This window comes from Ursus maritimus (assembly GCF_017311325.1).
Source record: "Ursus maritimus isolate PB19 chromosome X unlocalized genomic scaffold, ASM1731132v1 scaffold_X1, whole genome shotgun sequence".
In the NCBI taxonomy this organism is placed as follows: Eukaryota; Metazoa; Chordata; class Mammalia; order Carnivora; family Ursidae; genus Ursus; species Ursus maritimus.
This window is the reverse complement of record NW_024423319.1, coordinates 78,370,653-78,389,359: the sequence shown is the minus strand read 5'-3', so window position 1 is coordinate 78,389,359 and position 18,707 is coordinate 78,370,653. Positions and strand designations below refer to the sequence as shown.

Below are 18,707 nucleotides of genomic sequence, written 5' to 3'. Positions count from 1 at the left end.
CCCCCCCCCCCCCCCCCCCCCGCCCAGAGTGGTCAGGGAAGGTCTCTTGGAGGAGGTGACATCTGAGCTGAGACCTGAAAGATAAGAAACAAGCCAGGTGGAGAGCAGAGGAAAGAGCTGCCAGGCAGAGGGAAAAACAGATGCAAAGACCCTGAGGTGGGAGTCCTTGTGGCATGTTTTGGGGCTTTGAAAGAAGGTGCTGCAGTAAGGCAGGCAAGTGGCCTGCTCCACACAGTATCTGTTGAGGGGTGTTTGGAAAGCCAGCAGGAGCAACATGCAGGGCAGGGTGTTAAAGGCCTCTTGTCAGCTGGATATCTCCACCCCACACTGAGGGAGACCCTGGAAACTCCCAGAGGTTCCATCACCAGCCCAAGGTCACAACAGCACTACTGCTAACTGTGCTGGGCCAGAGTCCCAGCAACCTATGGACCCTGGGGATGTGAGCCCTGGAGATGGGGGTGGGGTGGGGGGGTCGGAGGGGGGTGGTTGCAGGGGCTCAACAGCTCTGTCAGTGTTGCCCAGTGGAAGGCAGACCAGAAATACACTGCTCTTTCTCTGTGGCTCCTGGGCTCAGGTCCATATGGGGATGTTCCCAGATGGGGGTGGCTCTGCTGGACTCCTCAGACACTCAGGTCTGTGCAGTGCAAATGCCTCTCCAGGCAGTAGTCTGTGGCCCCAGCCTGACCTAGAGCTGCTCCACCTCTGCAAATCCAAGTTCAAGCCTCTTGATTTCTCTTCACAACCATCCTTGCATCCCTGCAGCTCTACAGCTCTGCTACAACTGGCTTCTGCCCCCCACCCCATCTGCTGTCTCCCTACCTACCAGCCCTTCCAGCCCTCTCCTCCAGCTTGACCCCCAAGGCCCACCTCCTCCACCTATCTCGCCCATCAGCACCTTCTACTCCCTCCTTCCCTTGTCCTCCTGCTACACACACCTTGGCAAAACCCCAATCTTGGATCAATCCACCATCCCTCTTTTTTTTTTTTCCACTCATACTCCAGAGCTGCAGAACAGTACAGGAGAAAATCACATAAGCAGAAGGCTTGGCATTACTTTCATGGTCTCCAACCTCAGTTTGGGGAAAGAGAACGACCACAGACTTTGGACTCAAATATATCTGGTTTTGAATCCTGGCTCCATTCTAGCTGTGGGACCTTGGGCAACTTACTTAACTTCTCTGGGCTTCAGTTTCCTACCCTACAAAATGGGGCTAATGATACCTACTTCACAGGAGGCTCCTGAAGATGAAATGAGAGCCCATATAAAGCACCCAGCCCAGTGCCTGGCACAATGTAGGCGCTTGGCAAATGGGAGACTCCTTTTCTCCTATTCCCCCAAGCAAACTCGGTTCCCCCAACCAAACTCCCCTTACTGTCTTGCAATTCTGCCCGTTTTTCTTGGAGTGCTCCCTCTCCCATTAGTCTCAGCAGATAGACAAGAAGGGGGTGGGAAGGGTTGAGGGGGCAAGGAGACGGAGAGAGGAGATCGCGGGCAGAGGTTGAAAGGACTGGACGGAAGAGGAGCGAGGGAAGGGGGTGGGGGTTGAGAAGACTCAAAGGGCCCCAGTGAGCGGGCCGGCTCCGAGGTGGGGCTTAGAGGGCCTGAGAACAAGAACCCGCTCCCAGTACCAGGCCCGTGGCCCGGGCTCCCATGCTCTCTCGATCACTCACCAGGCCGGGGCTGTGAGCCCTCCAGGTGGTAGGAGAAGCGCAGGGCCCGGTGGTGCTGTGGACTGGGGCCGCAGGGTAAGACCCGGGGGCCTGGAGTAGCGCCCAGGCTGGCGTCCGAGGGTCCGGCAAACTGGGGATCCAGGGGGCCTCCGAGAGCCGATCCTGAGCCCCTAAACACCGGCAGTCCGGTCTCAGAGGCTCCTGGGTCGGTGTCGGCACTGACCGGTGGAGCGGCGCCGGGGGCGTTTGTGGTTGGGTGTTCGGGCTCGGAAGGCCCGGCGCCCCCCGGGGCTCGGTGGCCGTGCATGGTCCGGGCCTGGGCGCGGGGCCCGGGCTCCCCGCTTGGCTCCAGATCCTGGGGCGGAGGCGCGGGCGGAGGAGGCCCGGCGCCCGGCGGAGCAGCGGCCTCAGGCTCGGGGGGCGGGGCTGCGGGCTCTGCCCCACTGCGGAGATTCAAGCCCCCGGCCCGGGCCCGGGCCAGCAGCCGTGGCAGCAGTGGCAGTACCAGCAGCAGCCGCAGCCACCGCCGCTGCCGTGCCAGGCATCGCCGGCCCGGGCCCTGCGCGGGGTTTGGGCTCGGCGGGGCCGGGGGCCCGCTGAGGAGCGCTGTCTATGCGGCAGCGGCTGGGTGAGGGTCGGGGGGCTGCGCTCGGCGCGGGCTCTCTCTTAGGAGGAGAGCCACTTCCGTGGCCCCGGGGCGAGCGGTCCGTCTGTTCGGTGTGCGGGGTCTCTTTCTCCCCGAATGGGAATCGATCTGGGCTCTTCTGACTGGTCGGAAAGGGTTCTTCCTCCCGCCGCAGCGGAGGCTGGGGGGCGGAGGGGAGGGGAAGGGAGGGCAGGGGAGGGGAGGGAGGGAGGGAGGAGAGGACGGCGCTGGCGGGGGGCGCGCGTGTGCGTCGCGCGCTTGGGCTGCGGGGCTCGCCCTCAGCCAATCCCTCTGGACGATGCTTCAGCCACGGGGGCAGGGTAACAGCTTCGGCCTAGGTCTCCGCGGCGGCGGGCAGGAAGGAGACGGAGAAGGGGGGTGGGGAGGCGGGAGCCGTCGCTGAGGCAGCCGCAGCCACAGCGGCGCTGGGACCCAGTTACGCGGGCCCCGCCCCCTTGCCCGGGATTTGCGCTTAGCCACGCCCCCTGACTCGGACCCGCCTTGCTTCTCCCTGCGACCGCCCCCAAAAGCCCTCCTTCCCCTTAAACATTCCCCTCAGCCTTCGTTCCCCATCCCTCCGTGGTTCCACACAGGCAAGTCTCTGGGCTCAAACCCCTAAGCTGCCTTTCTGCCCCTCTCTCAGGTCTTCCTCTGACTGCTCGTCCTTCTATCTCTTTTCCAGAAACCTTTCCACAGGTTCCAGAGTCTCCCTAGTGCTTGGCTCATAGAGGACTTGTCTTTGATACGCTTCACTCTGCTCAGACCAGACCTTATGGTCTTTAACTTCGCTACTCTCTTGCCAACAGCCTCAGTTGTCAGGATTGTTGCGTCTGCCTGGCAACATCCCAACCTTGGATCAGTCCAACTGTCCGCTTTTTCCATGCCTGCGCAAAGGCAGTTAAACGCTGCTGGAGAAAACTATTCAGTCTCACAGATTTGTGCCACTATAAACTCATGGTCCCCAGCATCTAGGAGGCCCTCAGTACTGACCCACAACTCTACTGTGTCCCTTGGCTGCCCTTTCCCCCATGCTCTACAGCAGCCCTTTCAAACCTCCCCTCCTCAAACCCCCAACTTCTCCATATGCCCCCAAGCCTCAGCAGATGACCCGACCTCCTACTTCACAGAGTAAACAGAAGTCATTGAAAGGAAGTTCTGGACTTCTGGCCACCAAACCTACAGAGTCCTTGCTCCTTCCCATCATCATCTAAACATATTCAGGTCGGTCTCTTCCATCTGAAAACAATAAACAATTGCTGAAAAGTCTCCCTCTCCAACCACCACCTTCTTTTCTCCTCTCCATAAACTCTCAAAAGAGTTGCCTAACTTAACTGTCTTCATTTTCCCACTTCCCACTTATCTTTCAACCCACTCCAATCTGACTCCACTACTTGCCTAATACTGCTCTCTCATCAGGGTCTGCCATGGCCTATGTCACAAAATCTAATAGAATCTTTTCAGAGGTTATCCTACTTGACTTCTTGGTAGTATCTGGCACTTATGACCACTCCCTCCTCCTTAAACCACTTCCATGACAGCACACTCTCATTTTTTTTTTCTATTGCCTTGATTAAATTCCTGTTTACTTTCCAGACTTCTCTTTGTCCAACCCTTAAATGGTGGTGCTCCTTAGGGATTTGGTCTGAGCTCTCTTTTCATCTTTCTCTATGCTCTTTCCTGCAATTATTACATTTGCTCCCATGGCTTCAATTATCATTTCTTTGCTGATGACTCCCAAATCGATACCTCAAGGCCAGATATTTCTCCTGACCAATGCATTCAACTGGTTATTTGACAGCTCTACCTGAGCACTCCAGAAGCACCTAAAACCTCAGTTGTTGTTTTTTTTTCCTTACCACCTCAAGCCATCCTCCTCCCAACCTGTTTGTCCTTCTTTGTAAATTACTTTTGTGAATGACCCCAGTCAAAGCAGAAACCTGAATTATACCCTGACTCTTCTCTCTCCTCCACCCCCATGCAATCACCAAATCTTGTCATTTTTACTTCCCAAGTATCTCCCAAATTTATTTATGCAGTCTCTCCATTTCTGCTGACATGACCCTAGTATAGGCCAGCACCACATCTAAACGGCAGTACTGTCACGGCCTCCCTGTTTCAGTCTTGCTCCCTGGAATCCCTTCTCTACACTGTAGGCAGTGTGATCTTTCCAAAAGGTAAATCAACTCATATCACTCTCATGTTTAGAATCCTTCATTGAGTCCCCACTGGCTCAAAAGAAAACCTATCTTCTTCAACAAGGAAGATTAAGCTGCACCCTTGATGATTTATTTGATGCCTGCCAGCCTCTCCAGACTTCATTCCTGAGTCTAGGTTGAAAGTCTTAAACCATTCCTTAGTCTCTCTAGACTCTGAGTTTTTGCATATGCTGTTGCCTCTGTGTGAAACTCCACATTTCCCCAATTCCACTTCATTTGTTCTTCAGATCTCTGCTCATTTGATGAATGTCTTTTTAAGCACATACCATGGTCCAGGTGCCATGTGAGGCACTAGCTATGCAGCAGTGAATAAGACAGACATGAACCAGACCATGAGTTTGTGGTCTGGTGCTGGAAAGGATGTGAAGTAAACAAACACATAATTGCAACACATAAACACACACATAATTACAAATTGTGATAAGGCTGTATAAAGAGATAGAACAGGGTGATATGAGGGAGAGTAACCGGTGGGGGCAATTAAGTCTGAGAGGTCAGGCAGAGCCTGATATTTAAACTGAGATGTGAAGGAGTGGAAGTTAGCAGATGACGAGTGGAGGTAAAAGTGTTTCACACAGAGGACACAGCAAGTGGGAAGGCCCTGGGGAGGAGGGAAAATGGTATACTTAGGAACTGTAGGAAGGCCACGGTGGCTGGAACATAGTGAGCTGAGAGTGAGAGGAGTGGGATATGAGGTCAAAAAGGTAGGCAAGAGCCATATTATATAGGGCTTTATAGACCATGGTAAGGAGAATGGATCTTAGTCTGTGAGCAATGGAAAGGTATTGAAGCAGTGCTTTTAAATGTGGGTCAAACTGCAGAAGGTACTGAAATCAAGTTGAGAAAAGAATAGAAAATATTGATGGATCATAGAATCATGTAGGAAGGGTAAGTTTGTTTCATGAAACTTTTGTTTCGGGTTGTATCATATGAACTGAAACATGATGAAATAGTATCTCTTTTGTGGATAATTCACATCTCCCAAATGCTGAAATATGCTACATTGAAAGGTTTTTAATTTGGGATTGAAGTGGTATGATTTATTTTTTTAAAGATTTTATTTATTTATTTGACAGAGAGAGAGACAGCCAGCGAGAGAGGGAACACAAGCAGGGGGAGTGGGAGAGGAAGAAGCAGGCTCATAGCGGAGGAGCCCGATGTGGGGCTTGATCCCAGCACTCCGGGACCACGCCCAGAGCCGAAGGCAGACACTTAAGGACTGAGCCACCCAGGCGCCCCTGAAGTGGTATGATTTAAAAAAAGTACTTTGGCTGCTGTGGATTGGATTGGAGGTGGGCAAGATTAGAAGCCTACTGCAGTCAGAGATACTGGTTAGTGGACTAAAGTGGTGGCTGGGGAGATGGAGAGATGTAGACAGATTTGGGAGATGTTTAGAATTGAAAGGGGTTGCTGTGGTGGCTTGGGAGAGGGAGGGAGAGGGGGGCATCTTTGGTGGCTCCCACAGGTCTGATGTGGGCTAGGTCATTCATTGAGATGAGAAAAACAGAAAGAAGAACAAGTTTTCAGAGGGAAGATCAAAGGTTCAGTTCTACACTTCCTTAAGGTAATCAAGTGGAGAGGTCAAAGCAAGTAATGGTATATATATTCCAGGGAAGAGGTCTGAGTTTCAGGTATAAATGAGAGTTGTCACTATAGAGACAGCATTAAAAGCCATGAGAGAAGAGGTCAGTTTAAAGAGAGCAAAGAGAAAGGAAGAGGATCCTTGACTGAGCTCCAAGGAACTCCAACTTTAGAGACTGGGCGAAGGAGCAGAAGGTGGCAGGGAGACTGAGAAAGAGATAAAGAGATGGGGACATAATTAGGGTTGTGTTGGAGATTTTTAAAAAGAGTACTGAGAAGTCAACTAAGATGAAGATTGAAAAGGGTCCATTGGATATGGCAACATGGATATTGATAGTGACCTTGATAGTAGTTTTGGTGGAGTGGTAAGGGTGAACACCAGAATGGGTGAAGAGGGATTGGATATACCATTGGTCAGAGTGTAAATTGATACAACCACTCTAGAAGAAGCTGGATGTTTTCTAGTAAAGCTGAATGATATACATACTCTATGACCCAGCCTTTAGATATATCTCCTAGAGCAGTGGTCTGGGATTATCCTGGGGGTAGAAATGGGGGGCAGGGAGCCAAAACCTTAATACTAGTAAGGTATTATTTGCTTCTTTTACTCTCATTCTCTCAAGATTGTAGAGTGGAGTTTTCTAGATATCACAACAGATTGAATGCAGAAGCAGATATGAGAATACAGCTGTCTTCTATTAAGCCATACAATAAATAGATGTGCAAAAACGTAAAACAATGCCACTCTTCTCACTGAATTATTTTTGTTTTGGAAAATAGTTATTTTTTATAAAATATGTTATTTATTTGAATATGATGGATTTATTACTGTTATTTTAAAATTAATATATTGAAGGTTTTGCAGTTTTAATTTCTAAAGCAGCAAATATCAATTGATATAACTGACATTCGTGAAAGCTCTTTGAGGTCTTGCAGTGATTTTTTTAAAAAGATTTATTTATTTATTTGAGAGAGAGAGAATACGTACACTGCTTGAGAGTGGGGGGAGGGGCAGAGAGAGAGAGGGAAAGAGAGAATTTCAGGTAGACTTGGAGCCTGTGCGTGGGGTGGGGGCTTGATCTCACAACCCTGAGATCATGACCTGAGCCAAAATCAAGAGTCAGGCGCTTAACCTACTGAGTCACCCAGGCTCTCCTTGCCCGCCCTTTTTTAAAGATATATTTATTTATCTTGCAGTGATTTTTAAGAATGTAAAGGAAGTCCTGAGATCAAAAAATTTGAGAATTGCTTCCCTAGTGAAATCCTTGCACATGTGTACTGGGAGACACTACAAGAATATTCACCAAAGCCTGTTAGTACCAGCAAGGAATGGAAACAAGCATGGGATGAATAAATTCAGACATATTTATACAATGGAATATTATAAAGAAATAAAAAATGATTGAACTCTAGCTACACATACAACATGGATGAAACTCAGAAAACCTAATGCTGATTCAAAAAAGTCATAGAAGAATATGTTTATATAAAGTTGAAAAACATGAAAAATTATGCAGTATATGGATACAGTCATATGTTATAAAACTATACAGAAAAGCAAAGAATGAAAAATGAAAAATTCAGCAGTGGTTACCTCAGGGAGGGGAAAGAGATGTGACTGAGGGTTACCCAGGGGCTTTTGTCATTGGAAATGATCTGGTTTTGAAGCTAGGGGATGGGTATACAGATATTTATTATTTATTCAAATTGTCTATATATGTAGATTCTAAAATATATAAAGTATATAATGAAAAATAAAATTAACTAACAAACAGTAATAATTGTATAGAGTGCTGGTGAGAGTATAAATTGTTAGAGGACCCTCCCTGAAATCAGAGGGAACAGAACACTTCCCTCACCCCCACTGAAGTGGAGCTAGGTGTATAGGCAATTCCATGGAGATCCTTGGCTGTGAATGGGAACAGAGCCCAGAGAGATAAGGTGATGGTAGGAGAAGGGTCAGAGAATGATTTTTTTAAAGATAGGAGATACTAGACTATGCTTGTTCTCAGCTGGGAATGATCCAATACAGAGGGAGAGGACAAAGATGCAGAAGAGGAAGGGAAAGGAAGGGTTGGGATCTGGGGCAAGAGGAGGAGAGGTCCTCAGGCCCCTCATTGTAACTGGTAGGATCAAGACAAGGTGAACACAGTTACTGGGAGGTTTAGAGATTTGGCGGTGGGAAGATGAGGGCCCAGTAACCATTTCTGATGTCCAATGGGTTCTATTTTGTCACTGAAGCATGAGGTAAGGCTATTTTCTACAGAAAGAATAAAAATAGTAGACTTTCTTGATAGCGTGGTCAATAGAAATTTGTTTTTTCTATTGATAGTTTAGAAAAGTTTCAGCTTCACAATAATGTTCATTTTTAGGACTAGTCAAATTTGGGAAAACTTCTTTTTTAAAAAAATATTTTATTTATTTCTTTGGGAGAGAGAGAGAGAGAGAGAGAGAGAGCACATGAGCAGGGACAGAAGAAGAGGGAGAAGCAGACTCCCCTGCTGAGCAGAGAGCCCGATGTGGGGCTCAATCCCGGGACCCTGGCTGGGATCATGACCTGAGCCAAAGGCAGACATTTAACCAACTGAGCCACCCAGGTACCCCAAATCTGGGAAAACTTCTGTTTGGTTTCCTTCATATATGAGCTGTAAGATGTTAGGACATTTCAATTTTCTTGGAAAATAACAAATCCTTAGTACTCTTTGATTTTTCCGTGATTGTTAAGCAGGGCCTTAGAAGGGACCTGTGCAAAGAAGGGGTCTTGAACCTTCACTAACTTCTGTGTAAATCTGGCTCTGGCCTCTTTGAATTACCTCCTTCTCCAGGAAGCATTCTCTGATTGCCCCAGGCTGGGGTTCTTCCACAGGACTTTATTACTGCCACTCATAGGACTTTTTCAAGTCTCTCTGAGCTAGCCTGGTTAGCCTTCTTCACTGGATGGAGGGAGCTCCAGAGGGTGAGGAGTTAGGACATGCGCACCTTGGCTCAGCAGCTTCCTTCAGTGTCAGCAAGCCTTCACTGAAGCAGTGTGTCATGGTGGTCAAATGTGTAGACCTTGGAATCAGGCAGACTAGAATTTGTTTGCACCTCAAGTGCATGGTCAGGGAAAGATTCATCCTAATCCTTGGTTCGTGAAACACTTTTGCCATTGGACTCAGCTTGGGCTTCACTCCTAGTTCCTCTGTGTGACCTTGGCCAAGTTACTCATCACTCTGAGTCTCAGTTTCCCCATCTGTAAACTGGGAATGATGGTAATACCTACTACATCAGAGTTGTAAGGATTCAATACAAAATCCATGCAATGCATGCACATTTTCTGGGACCTAATATTTAACAAACAGTAGTCCCCCATATGATTGGGACTATATTGTGGGTAGAGGATACAGTAGTGAATAACAAAGGCCAGGGCCTTGCCTTCCTAAGCTTATAGTCTAGTGGGCACCACGCTGCCCAGTGCCAGCCCTGATATATCCAAGAGACTTGTAAGTTGTTGGATCAAGATGACTTTATCTTTGTCTCTATTTCTCTTTCTTATTTTTTACTGACCCCCCAAGTTCACCATCCCTGTGACCACCTCTCGGATACCCCTCATCTCTGTCTATGTTTTACTTTCTCTTGTCTCTCTGTTCACATCTCTCTGGTGGTTTCTCTTTCCTGTCTCTCCTGTTCTCTCTCTATCTCTCTCCTCTTCTTGATCCATTCTTTTTACATTGTGTATGTTGGGGATTGCCGTGTCTCCATTTCGTCCCTATCTAACTTATGATTCTCATCTTGGTCTGAGTCTCTGTTCTCATATATATAATACCACATTGCTCTACCTTATCTGTTTCTGAATTTCTGTGTGCTTCAGAATTTGTCTTTTCTATTTCTCTTTCAGTTTCCTTTGGCTCCTTGGCCTCTTTACTGTCTGCTTTTCTGTCTCCATAGCTCTGTCCCTACTTCTGTCTGGTTGTTTCCCAGTCCTCCTCTTTCTGTTTGTACTGCTGCATTCATCTGTCTCTCTTCCCTACCTATCTTTCTCTATTCTCACCTTTCTGTTCCATTCTTTCATCTCCTCTCCTCCCTCTAACATTTATACTCTTTGTCTCTGTCTCTCTTACCCCTCTGTGTTGGTCTTTTTGCCCTTGTTTCCCTATATGATTCTCTCCTCATTTCTCTATCACTCCTTTTCAATCTCTTACCATCTCTTTTATTGGGTTGCTCTCCTCATGTGCCTGTCTCTTCTCTCCATCTCCCTGTCCCTATGTGCGTTTCATCTGTTTCTGTTTGTATCTTGTCCCTAGCTCCCCATTCCTCTGTCTCTCTTTGTCACTGATAGAGTAGTCAGGAGTACAGTCACTGGTGCTAGATTGTTTGGATTCAAATCTTAGTTATGCCTCTGGCTTGCTGTGCCTCAGCGTCCTCATCTGTAAAATAGGGTTGATAACAGTACCTGCTTCACAATTACTGTGAGCATTAAATGAACTAACACATGCACAGTTTGTAAGGCCATGCCTCAGACATAACAAATGCTCAAAAATGTCAGCTGCTACATCATCAACCTCTCTACTCATCTTCATCCCTATCTCTTTCTGTCTTTGTTTATCTAATCCAATCACCCCCTTTCTATATACCTGGCTGTTACCATCTCTGTCCTCATCTTTAATGTAGCTGCCTCTTTGACCTTATCTCTCTCCCTCTCCCTACATTCCTGCCTCATTTCTGTCCTTCTTTCTCCACCCTGCCCACACCATCTCTCTGTATATCTTTCTGTCCCCATCCTTATTTATTTATCCCAATTTCTATTTGCTCCTCCTTTCAGGCCCTATTTCTTTGTCTCTGTCTCTTTATCTCCTGTTATCATTTCTTTATCTGTTCCTCTCTTCGCAAATAAAATCTTTATTTATCTATTTACTCTAAAAAATCTTATTCTGTTTCTTTCTCCTCATCTCCCTATGTTTTCCCCTGGACTCTCTGGACAATTTGGATCAGAATTGGTCTGGTAGATAATGTGGAGCTATAAAAGGCTTTAGGAGGAAGAAGTAGGCCTGGCAAGAGGAAAGTGGCAGGGTGTGGAATTTCATGGCTCTGCCAAATCCTCCTGAAAGACAAGGCCTCTGAGGTCAAGGTTAGTATAAACCCCCTCAACCCAGCCTCTTGAAAAAATACAAAGAATGCTGCAGTTATTGGGAGGACCAGGAAGGGGTATTTTTCTGAGTGAAATTCCATCCGGAAGCTGGAATCCAGAGCATTTCCTGTTGTAATGTTTCTTCCAGACTTGGAGAGTCTGAACTTGCCACGTAGCATGTGCACTCCATGCATATATTTCTACAGTGAAACACAGAGATGCATACAGAATCCGCCCCCAACACACACACTTAGAGACACAGATGTGTGCAGAGACATAAAGATGCACATAGAATCACGAACCCTCATAGCTGCAGATACTCTGAGACATTGAAAAACACACAGAATGAATCAACACTGGCAGAGATGCAGACATACACAAAGACATTGAGAGACCCATGGAAATACCCCCTCACGGCTCAGGGACACATACAAATTGACACAGAAAAATAGCTACACAGAGAATCATCCAGCTAATTTCCCTTTGAAAAATTGTTTTCTTTTGGTCTATTTTCATATAAATAGAAACACACTAGAGCATCATGTGTAAACAAACACATTTATAAAAGTGCACACATTCATATACAATCACAAATTTCCAAAGCAACAGAGAATCACACAAAGCCATTGCTTTGCTGGAAGTGCAAAGGTAGCCAAACTCCCTCTGGCCCCAAATGACAGACATGCTGCTCCTTCAGTGACCCCCTGTCTATGAAGACACTAGGCAGTCAAGCCAGAAACCTATTAAGAACTAGGCAGAAATAATTAGAAAATATAGGTAAAATTTTATTCCTAGAAAAATATAAAATGACAAAAATGGAATAGCAAGAAGTAATGAACTTGAATAGACCACTAACTATTAATGAAACTGAAATGCTATGCAAAAACATTCTTTCCCCCCAAATCCAGGCCTAGATACGTTTACAGGTGTATTGTGCCAGACTCACAAGGAATAGTTACTTTTCTTCTTATACAAGTCATTCCAGAAAATAGAAAAAGAGGGAAAGCTGCCCAGCTCATTTAATTAGTTTAGTACAATCTTCAAAACCTTGAGTCTAAAACTAGGCAAGGATAATAAAAGAAAAGAAAATTATAGGCTCATTTCAATTGCGAATATAGATGCACAGATCCTAAATAAAATATTAGCTAATTGCACCCAACAGTATGTTAAATAATACATCACAATCAGATTGAGTTTATTCCAAGAAAGCAAAAAGAATTCATTCAACTTCAGAAAATCTATTGATGTAATTTGCCACATTAATAGACTAAAGGAGAATACTCATATGATTATCTCAATTAATGTAGAATAAGTATATTACATTCCCACTTACGATGAAAACTAAGAATAGAAGGCAAATTTCTTTTTTTCTTTAAGTAAGTTCTATGCCCAACCTGGGGCTTGAACTCATGACCCTGAGATCAAGAGTCACATGCTCTACCAACCTAGCCAGCCAGGCACCCCAGAAGGCAAATTTAACTTGGTGAAGGTTACATACCAAAACCTTACAACATATTTTATACTAAATGGAGAAACTTAAGATGCATTTCCTTGAAGACTGAGGATAAGACTAGATGCTTACTCTTACCAACTACTGTTTAACATAGAACTGGAAGTCTTGGTCAATGCTATAATGGGAGAAAAAGAGTAAGTTGTATAAGGATTGGAAGAGAAGAAATAAAACCAAGAGATTCAACAGACACACTATTAGAACTAAAAAAAAAGTTCGTGAGGAGGCCAGGTACAAAACCAACTTATAAAAATCAATAGAATTTCTTTTCCCCCATTTTTTTATTCGAGTGCAGTTAACACACAATGTTACATTAATTTCAGGTGTACAGCTTAGTGATTTGACAAGTTTACACATTATGGTACGTTCACCACAAGTATAGATAGCTACCCTCTGTCCCATTACATCGCTATAACAATATCATTGACTATATTCCTTTTTCCTTTCTTTCTATTTTTTTAAGGAGGCTCCATGCCCACTGCAGAGCCCAGCATGGGACTTGACTCAAGACCATGAGATCAATACCTGAACCTAGATCAAGCATCAGATGCTCAACAGACTGAGCCACCCAGGCACCCTGGCTGTATTCCTTCTGCTGTGCCTTTTATTCCCCTGACTTATTCATTCCATAACTAGAAGACAGTATTCTCCTCTACCCTTCACCCATTTTGCCTCACTCAAACTCTTTCCCCTCTGGCAACCATCAGTTTTTTTCTCTGTATTTATAGGTCTGATTCTGCTTTTTGTTTATTCATTTTTTAGATTCCACTTATGAGTGGAATCATATGGTATTTCTCTTTATCTGACTTATTTCACTTAGCTCTCTAGGTCATTCCATGTTGTCTCAAACGACACAATCTTATCCTTTTTTGTGGCTGTGTGATATTCCATTGTGTATATATACTGCATCTTCCTTATGCATTCACCTATTGATAGATACTTAGGTTGCTTCTATATCTTGGCTATTGTAAATAATGCTGCAATAAACATAGGGGTGCATATATGTTTTTGGATTACTGTTTTCACTTTCTTTGGGTAAATACCCAGTCATAGAATCACTGGATCATATGGCATTTGTATTTTTATTTTTTTAATTTAAAATCAATTTAATTAACATATAGTATATTAGTTTCAGAGGTAGAGTTTAGTGATATATCAGTTGCATATATGCCTCCATCTCTGTTTTCATCTTATTTTCTTTTTTTCTTCCCTTCTCCTATGTTCATCTGTTTTGTTTCTTAAGTTTCACATATGAGTGAAATCATGTGATATTTATCTTTTTCTGAGTGACTTAGTTCACTTAGCATAATACCCTCTAGTTCCAGCCACTCTTTGATGGCTGAGTAATATTCCATTGTGTGTGTATACACACACACACACACACACACACACACACACCACATCTTCTTTTCTTCTTTATCCATTCATCTGTCGATGGACATCTAGGTTCCTTCCATAGTTTGGCTATTGTGGACATTGCTACTATGAACATTGGGGTGCAGGTGCCCCTTCAAATCACTATGTTTGTATCCTTTGGATAAATACCTAGAAGTGCAATTGCTGGGTCATAGGGTAGCTCTATTTTCAACTTTCTGAGGAACCTCCATACTGTTTTCCAGAGTGACTGCACCAGCTTGCATTCCCACCAACAGTGTAAGAAGTTTCCCCTTTCTCTACATCCTCACCAACATCTGTTGTTTCCTGACTTGTTAATTTTAGCCATTCTGACTGGTGTGAGGTGGTATCTCATTGTAGTTTTGATTTGTATTTCCCTGATGCCCAGTGATGTGGAGCATTTTTTCATGTGTCTGTTAACCACCTGTATGTCTTCTTTGGAGAAATGTCAGTTCATGTCTTTTACCCATTTCTTGATTGGATTTTTTGTTTCTTGGATGTTGAGTTTCATAAGTTCTTTATAGGTTTTGGATACTAGCCCTCTATCTGATAAGACATTTGCAAATATCTTCTCCCATTCCCTAGGTTGCCTCTTAGTTTTGTTGACCATTTCCTTTGCTGTGCAAAGGCTTTTTATCTTGATGAAGTCCCAATAGTTCATTTTTGTTTTTGTTTCCCTTGCCTTTAGAGATGTGTCTAGCAAGAAGTTGCTGTAGCCAAGGTCAAAGAGGTTGCTGCCTGTGTTCTCCTCTAGGATTTTGATGCATTCCTCTACACTGTTTTCCACAGTGACTGTACCAGTTTGCATTCCCACCAATAGTGCATGAGGATTCTTTTTTCTCCACATCCTCTCCACACTTGTTATTTCTTGTCTTTTTGATATAGCCATTCTGACAGGTGTGAGATGATATCTCATTGTGGTTTTGATTTGCATTTCCCTGATGATGAGTGACGTTGAGCATCTTTTCATAGGTCTGGTATAAGTTCTTTATATATTTGAATATTAACCCCTTATCAGATATATCATTTGTAAATATCTTCTCCCATTCAGTAGGTCATCTTTTTGCTTTGTTGATGGTTTCCTTTTCTGTGCAAAAGCCTTTTATTTTGGTATAGTCCCAACAGTTTAGTTTTGCTTTGGTTTTGCTTGCCTTAGGAGATATATCTAGAAAAATGTTGCTAAGGCTGACGTCAGTGAAATTACTGTCTGTGTTCTCTTCTAGGAACAATATTTCTTTACATTAGCAATAAACAAGTAGAAAAAAGGTAATTAAAAATAAGATTCCTAAAATTAGTCACTAGGCCAAAATGTAAACTTTTCTAAATATAAAGGTAACTATTAAAATACCAAACAAAACAAACTACATAATAAAATACTTTTAATATACAAACGTATAGGTAAAAAAGAAAATAAAACTTAAAATAATATGACAATATTAACACCAAACATCTTTTTTATCAATAAATATAAATGGTCTTAACTAATTTGTTTGAAGAAAAACATTTTCTCCATTGGATCACTGAGTAAAACCCAAATGATGTATTCAAGAAAATCAATTAAGAGGTGACTGGGTGGGTCAGTTCGTTGGGCGTCAGACTCCTGATTTCGGCTAGGGTTATTGGTCTTGGGTGGGGTCTTGGGATCGAGCCCTGCAATGGACTCTGTGTTCAAGGTGGAGTCTGCTTGTCCCTCTCCCTCTGCTCTTTCCCCCTCTCATGTGTGTGCACTCTCTCTCTCTCAGATAAATAAATAATTAATTAAATAATAAATAAAATCTTTCAAAAAAATCAATTAAAACAAATTGATTCAGAAAGGTTAAAAATACAAGAAAAGAAAAAGGTATATCAGTCAAATGCAAATAAAGAAAACATGGGTTGCAATCTTAATTATCAGACAAATCAGGAACTCAGAACCAAAGGCATTAACTGACTGTCAAGATCATGAAAAACAAGGATTGATTGAGGAAGTGTTACAGATTGGAGGAGGTATGATGACTAAATGCAATATGGGATTCTGGGTTGGGTTCTGGAACAGAAAAGGAATATTAGTGGGAAAATTGGTGAAATCTGAATAAAGCCTGGAGTTTAGTTAATAGCAATGTACCAATACTTAGTTTTGACAAATGTCATACAAGGTATTTTTTAAAGACTTTATTTATTTATTTATTTGAGAGAGAGAGAGAATGGGGAAAGGAGCAAAGGGAGAGAGACAAGCAAACTCTGTGCCGAGCTTGGAGACCAACGTGGAGCTCAATCTCAGGACCCTGAGATCACGACCTGAGCTGAAATCAAGAGTCAGAGGCTTAACTGACTGAGCCACCCAGGTGCCCCTGTCATACAGGATACTAACATGAGGGGCAACTAGGTGAAGGGTGTATGGAAACTTTGCACTAATTTTTCAACTGTTCTGAAAGTCTAAAATTATTCCAAAATAGAAAGTTTGCTATAAAAAAGCATTAATTGAGGCAAAAAGGCCATAATTTACAATGAACATATAAAGTTATGACTATTTTTGTACCAAATAACATAGCAGCTTTCATAAAGCTTAGATATTAAGGGATACAAGGAAAAATAGATAATAGATTGAAACACACTAAAAACAGGAAAAATTTAACTCACCTTTCTCATTCCAGGACAGATCAAATCAACAACACCAATAACAAACAAACAAACAAACAAACAAACAAAAAAACAGTAAGAGTATAAAAAGCCTAAATAACAAAATCAATATTAGACCAAGAAGAAAATCTCAACAAATTCCAAAAATTGAACTAATACAATGTTTGCTGATCACACTGAATAAAACTGGAAATCAATGTAAAATGGATCTTCCATCTGAATATGTAAAATCTCTCTGTCAAACAACTCGGGTCAAATGGGAAACTCAAATCAAAACTGCTGAATTTCTAGATAATGATAATGAAAATACTACATATCAGAATCCATGGATACAGATAAAGCAAAGTTCATAGGCTTAAAATACTTGTACTTAAAACAGGGAAAAAAATAAATGAATAAGCATCCAGCTCAAAAAGTTAGAGAAAGAAAATAAAGTTAAGGAGAATGGAAGGAAAAAATTAACAGTAAAATTCAAATAAAGAAGTTAGAAAACATATAACAGTAGAACTAATAAATAAATAGATGAGCTGATTCTGTTAAATAGAAATATGTATGTCATTATACAGCATAATTGAGAAAAGGAGAAAGCTGGGGCCCCTGGGTGGCTCAGTTGATTAAGCATCTGACTCTTGGTTTCGGCTCAAGTCATGATCTCAGGGTCATGAGATTGAGCCCTGCATCGGGTTCTGTGCTGGGCATGGACCCTGCTTAAGATTCTCTCTCTCCCTCTGCCCCTCCCCCCTCTCTAAAAAAAAGAAAAAGAAAAAAAGAGAAAGTACAAATTTACAAATTAGGAGATGAAAAGTTGGACATAACCATAGTAAGGACATTTTAAGCATAAAAGACTTCCTTGTCCAACTCTATGCAAATTATTTAAATACCTAGAAGACATGGAAAACATCCTAGGAAAATATAATTTACTTTAATTTGACTCTAAAAGAGAAAAACCCATATAGGCCAATTTCCATGGAAGAAGTAGAGAAAACTATATAGAGGTACTTTTCCCCAGTGGTACCAGACTATGATGCTTTCACAGGGGAAGTCCACTAACACTAAAAAGCAGGTAATTTGAATGCTATTTTTATTTTCCTGAGTCTAGATGAAGGAGGAACACTTTCAAATTCTTTCTATAAAGTGAGTATAATATTGATACCAAGAACTGACAAAGATTTTACAAGAAAAAGAAAATGATATAGACCAATATTCACTTACGAATAGCAACGCAAAATACTTTTTTTTTTAGCAATGCAAAATTCTAAATAAAACATTAGCAAACAGAATCCATGCCTGTGTGGGATTTATCCCAAGAAAGCAAGAATCACTCAATATTACAAAATCCATTAATATAATCTAACATATTATTAAATCTAAAGAGAAAAATCATATCATCATTTTCAGAGATGCCAAGGAATCATTTGGCAAAATTCAATATCCATTCTTTATTTAAAAAATTCAATAAGAGAAATATAGGGTTTCTTCCTTGATATGATTTAATTATGGGTGTGTGTGTTTGTGTATATCTCCCCAAATCCAGCAGTCCAGCCTTTCACTCAACCAGGAAACACTACCAGCATTTATATGCTAAAATCATAAACCAGGTAAAGATGTCTACTCTCTCCACTATAATTTAACATTGTATTGGAGGTAGCAAGCATTATAATTAAGAAAGAAAAAGAAATTAGAAGCATAAAATTGGAATTGAGGAGGTAAAGCTTTCATTATTTGTAGATAAGGTTATATAGCCAGAAAACCCAAGCAAATCAACAGAAAAACTACTATAAACAAGATAAGGTAGCAGGATATAAAATTAATATATGGAAATCATTTAGCTAGAAGATGTATAGAAGAGGGGCACCTGGCTGGCTCAGTTGGTAGAGCACGCAACTCTTGATCTAGGGTTGTGAGTTTGAGCCCCATGTTGGGTGTAGAAATAAATAAAATCCTTTTTAAAAAAGAAGATAT

The 18,707-nt window shown here is 42.7% G+C and overlaps 1 protein-coding gene across 1 annotated transcript in view; it reads right to left on the bottom strand.

Annotated features, from left to right (window-relative positions):
* Positions 1–2,152, bottom strand: part of FGD1 (FYVE, RhoGEF and PH domain containing 1) — a 41,806-nt gene extending 39,654 nt beyond the window's left edge. Inside the window, exon 1 of the mRNA XM_040631286.1 lies at positions 1,672–2,152. Coding sequence (XP_040487220.1) covers positions 1,672–1,978 — 307 coding nt within the window. The 5' untranslated portion in view covers positions 1,979–2,152. The remainder of the gene's footprint in view (positions 1–1,671) is intronic.
* Between the last annotated feature and the right edge of the window lie 16,555 nt (positions 2,153–18,707).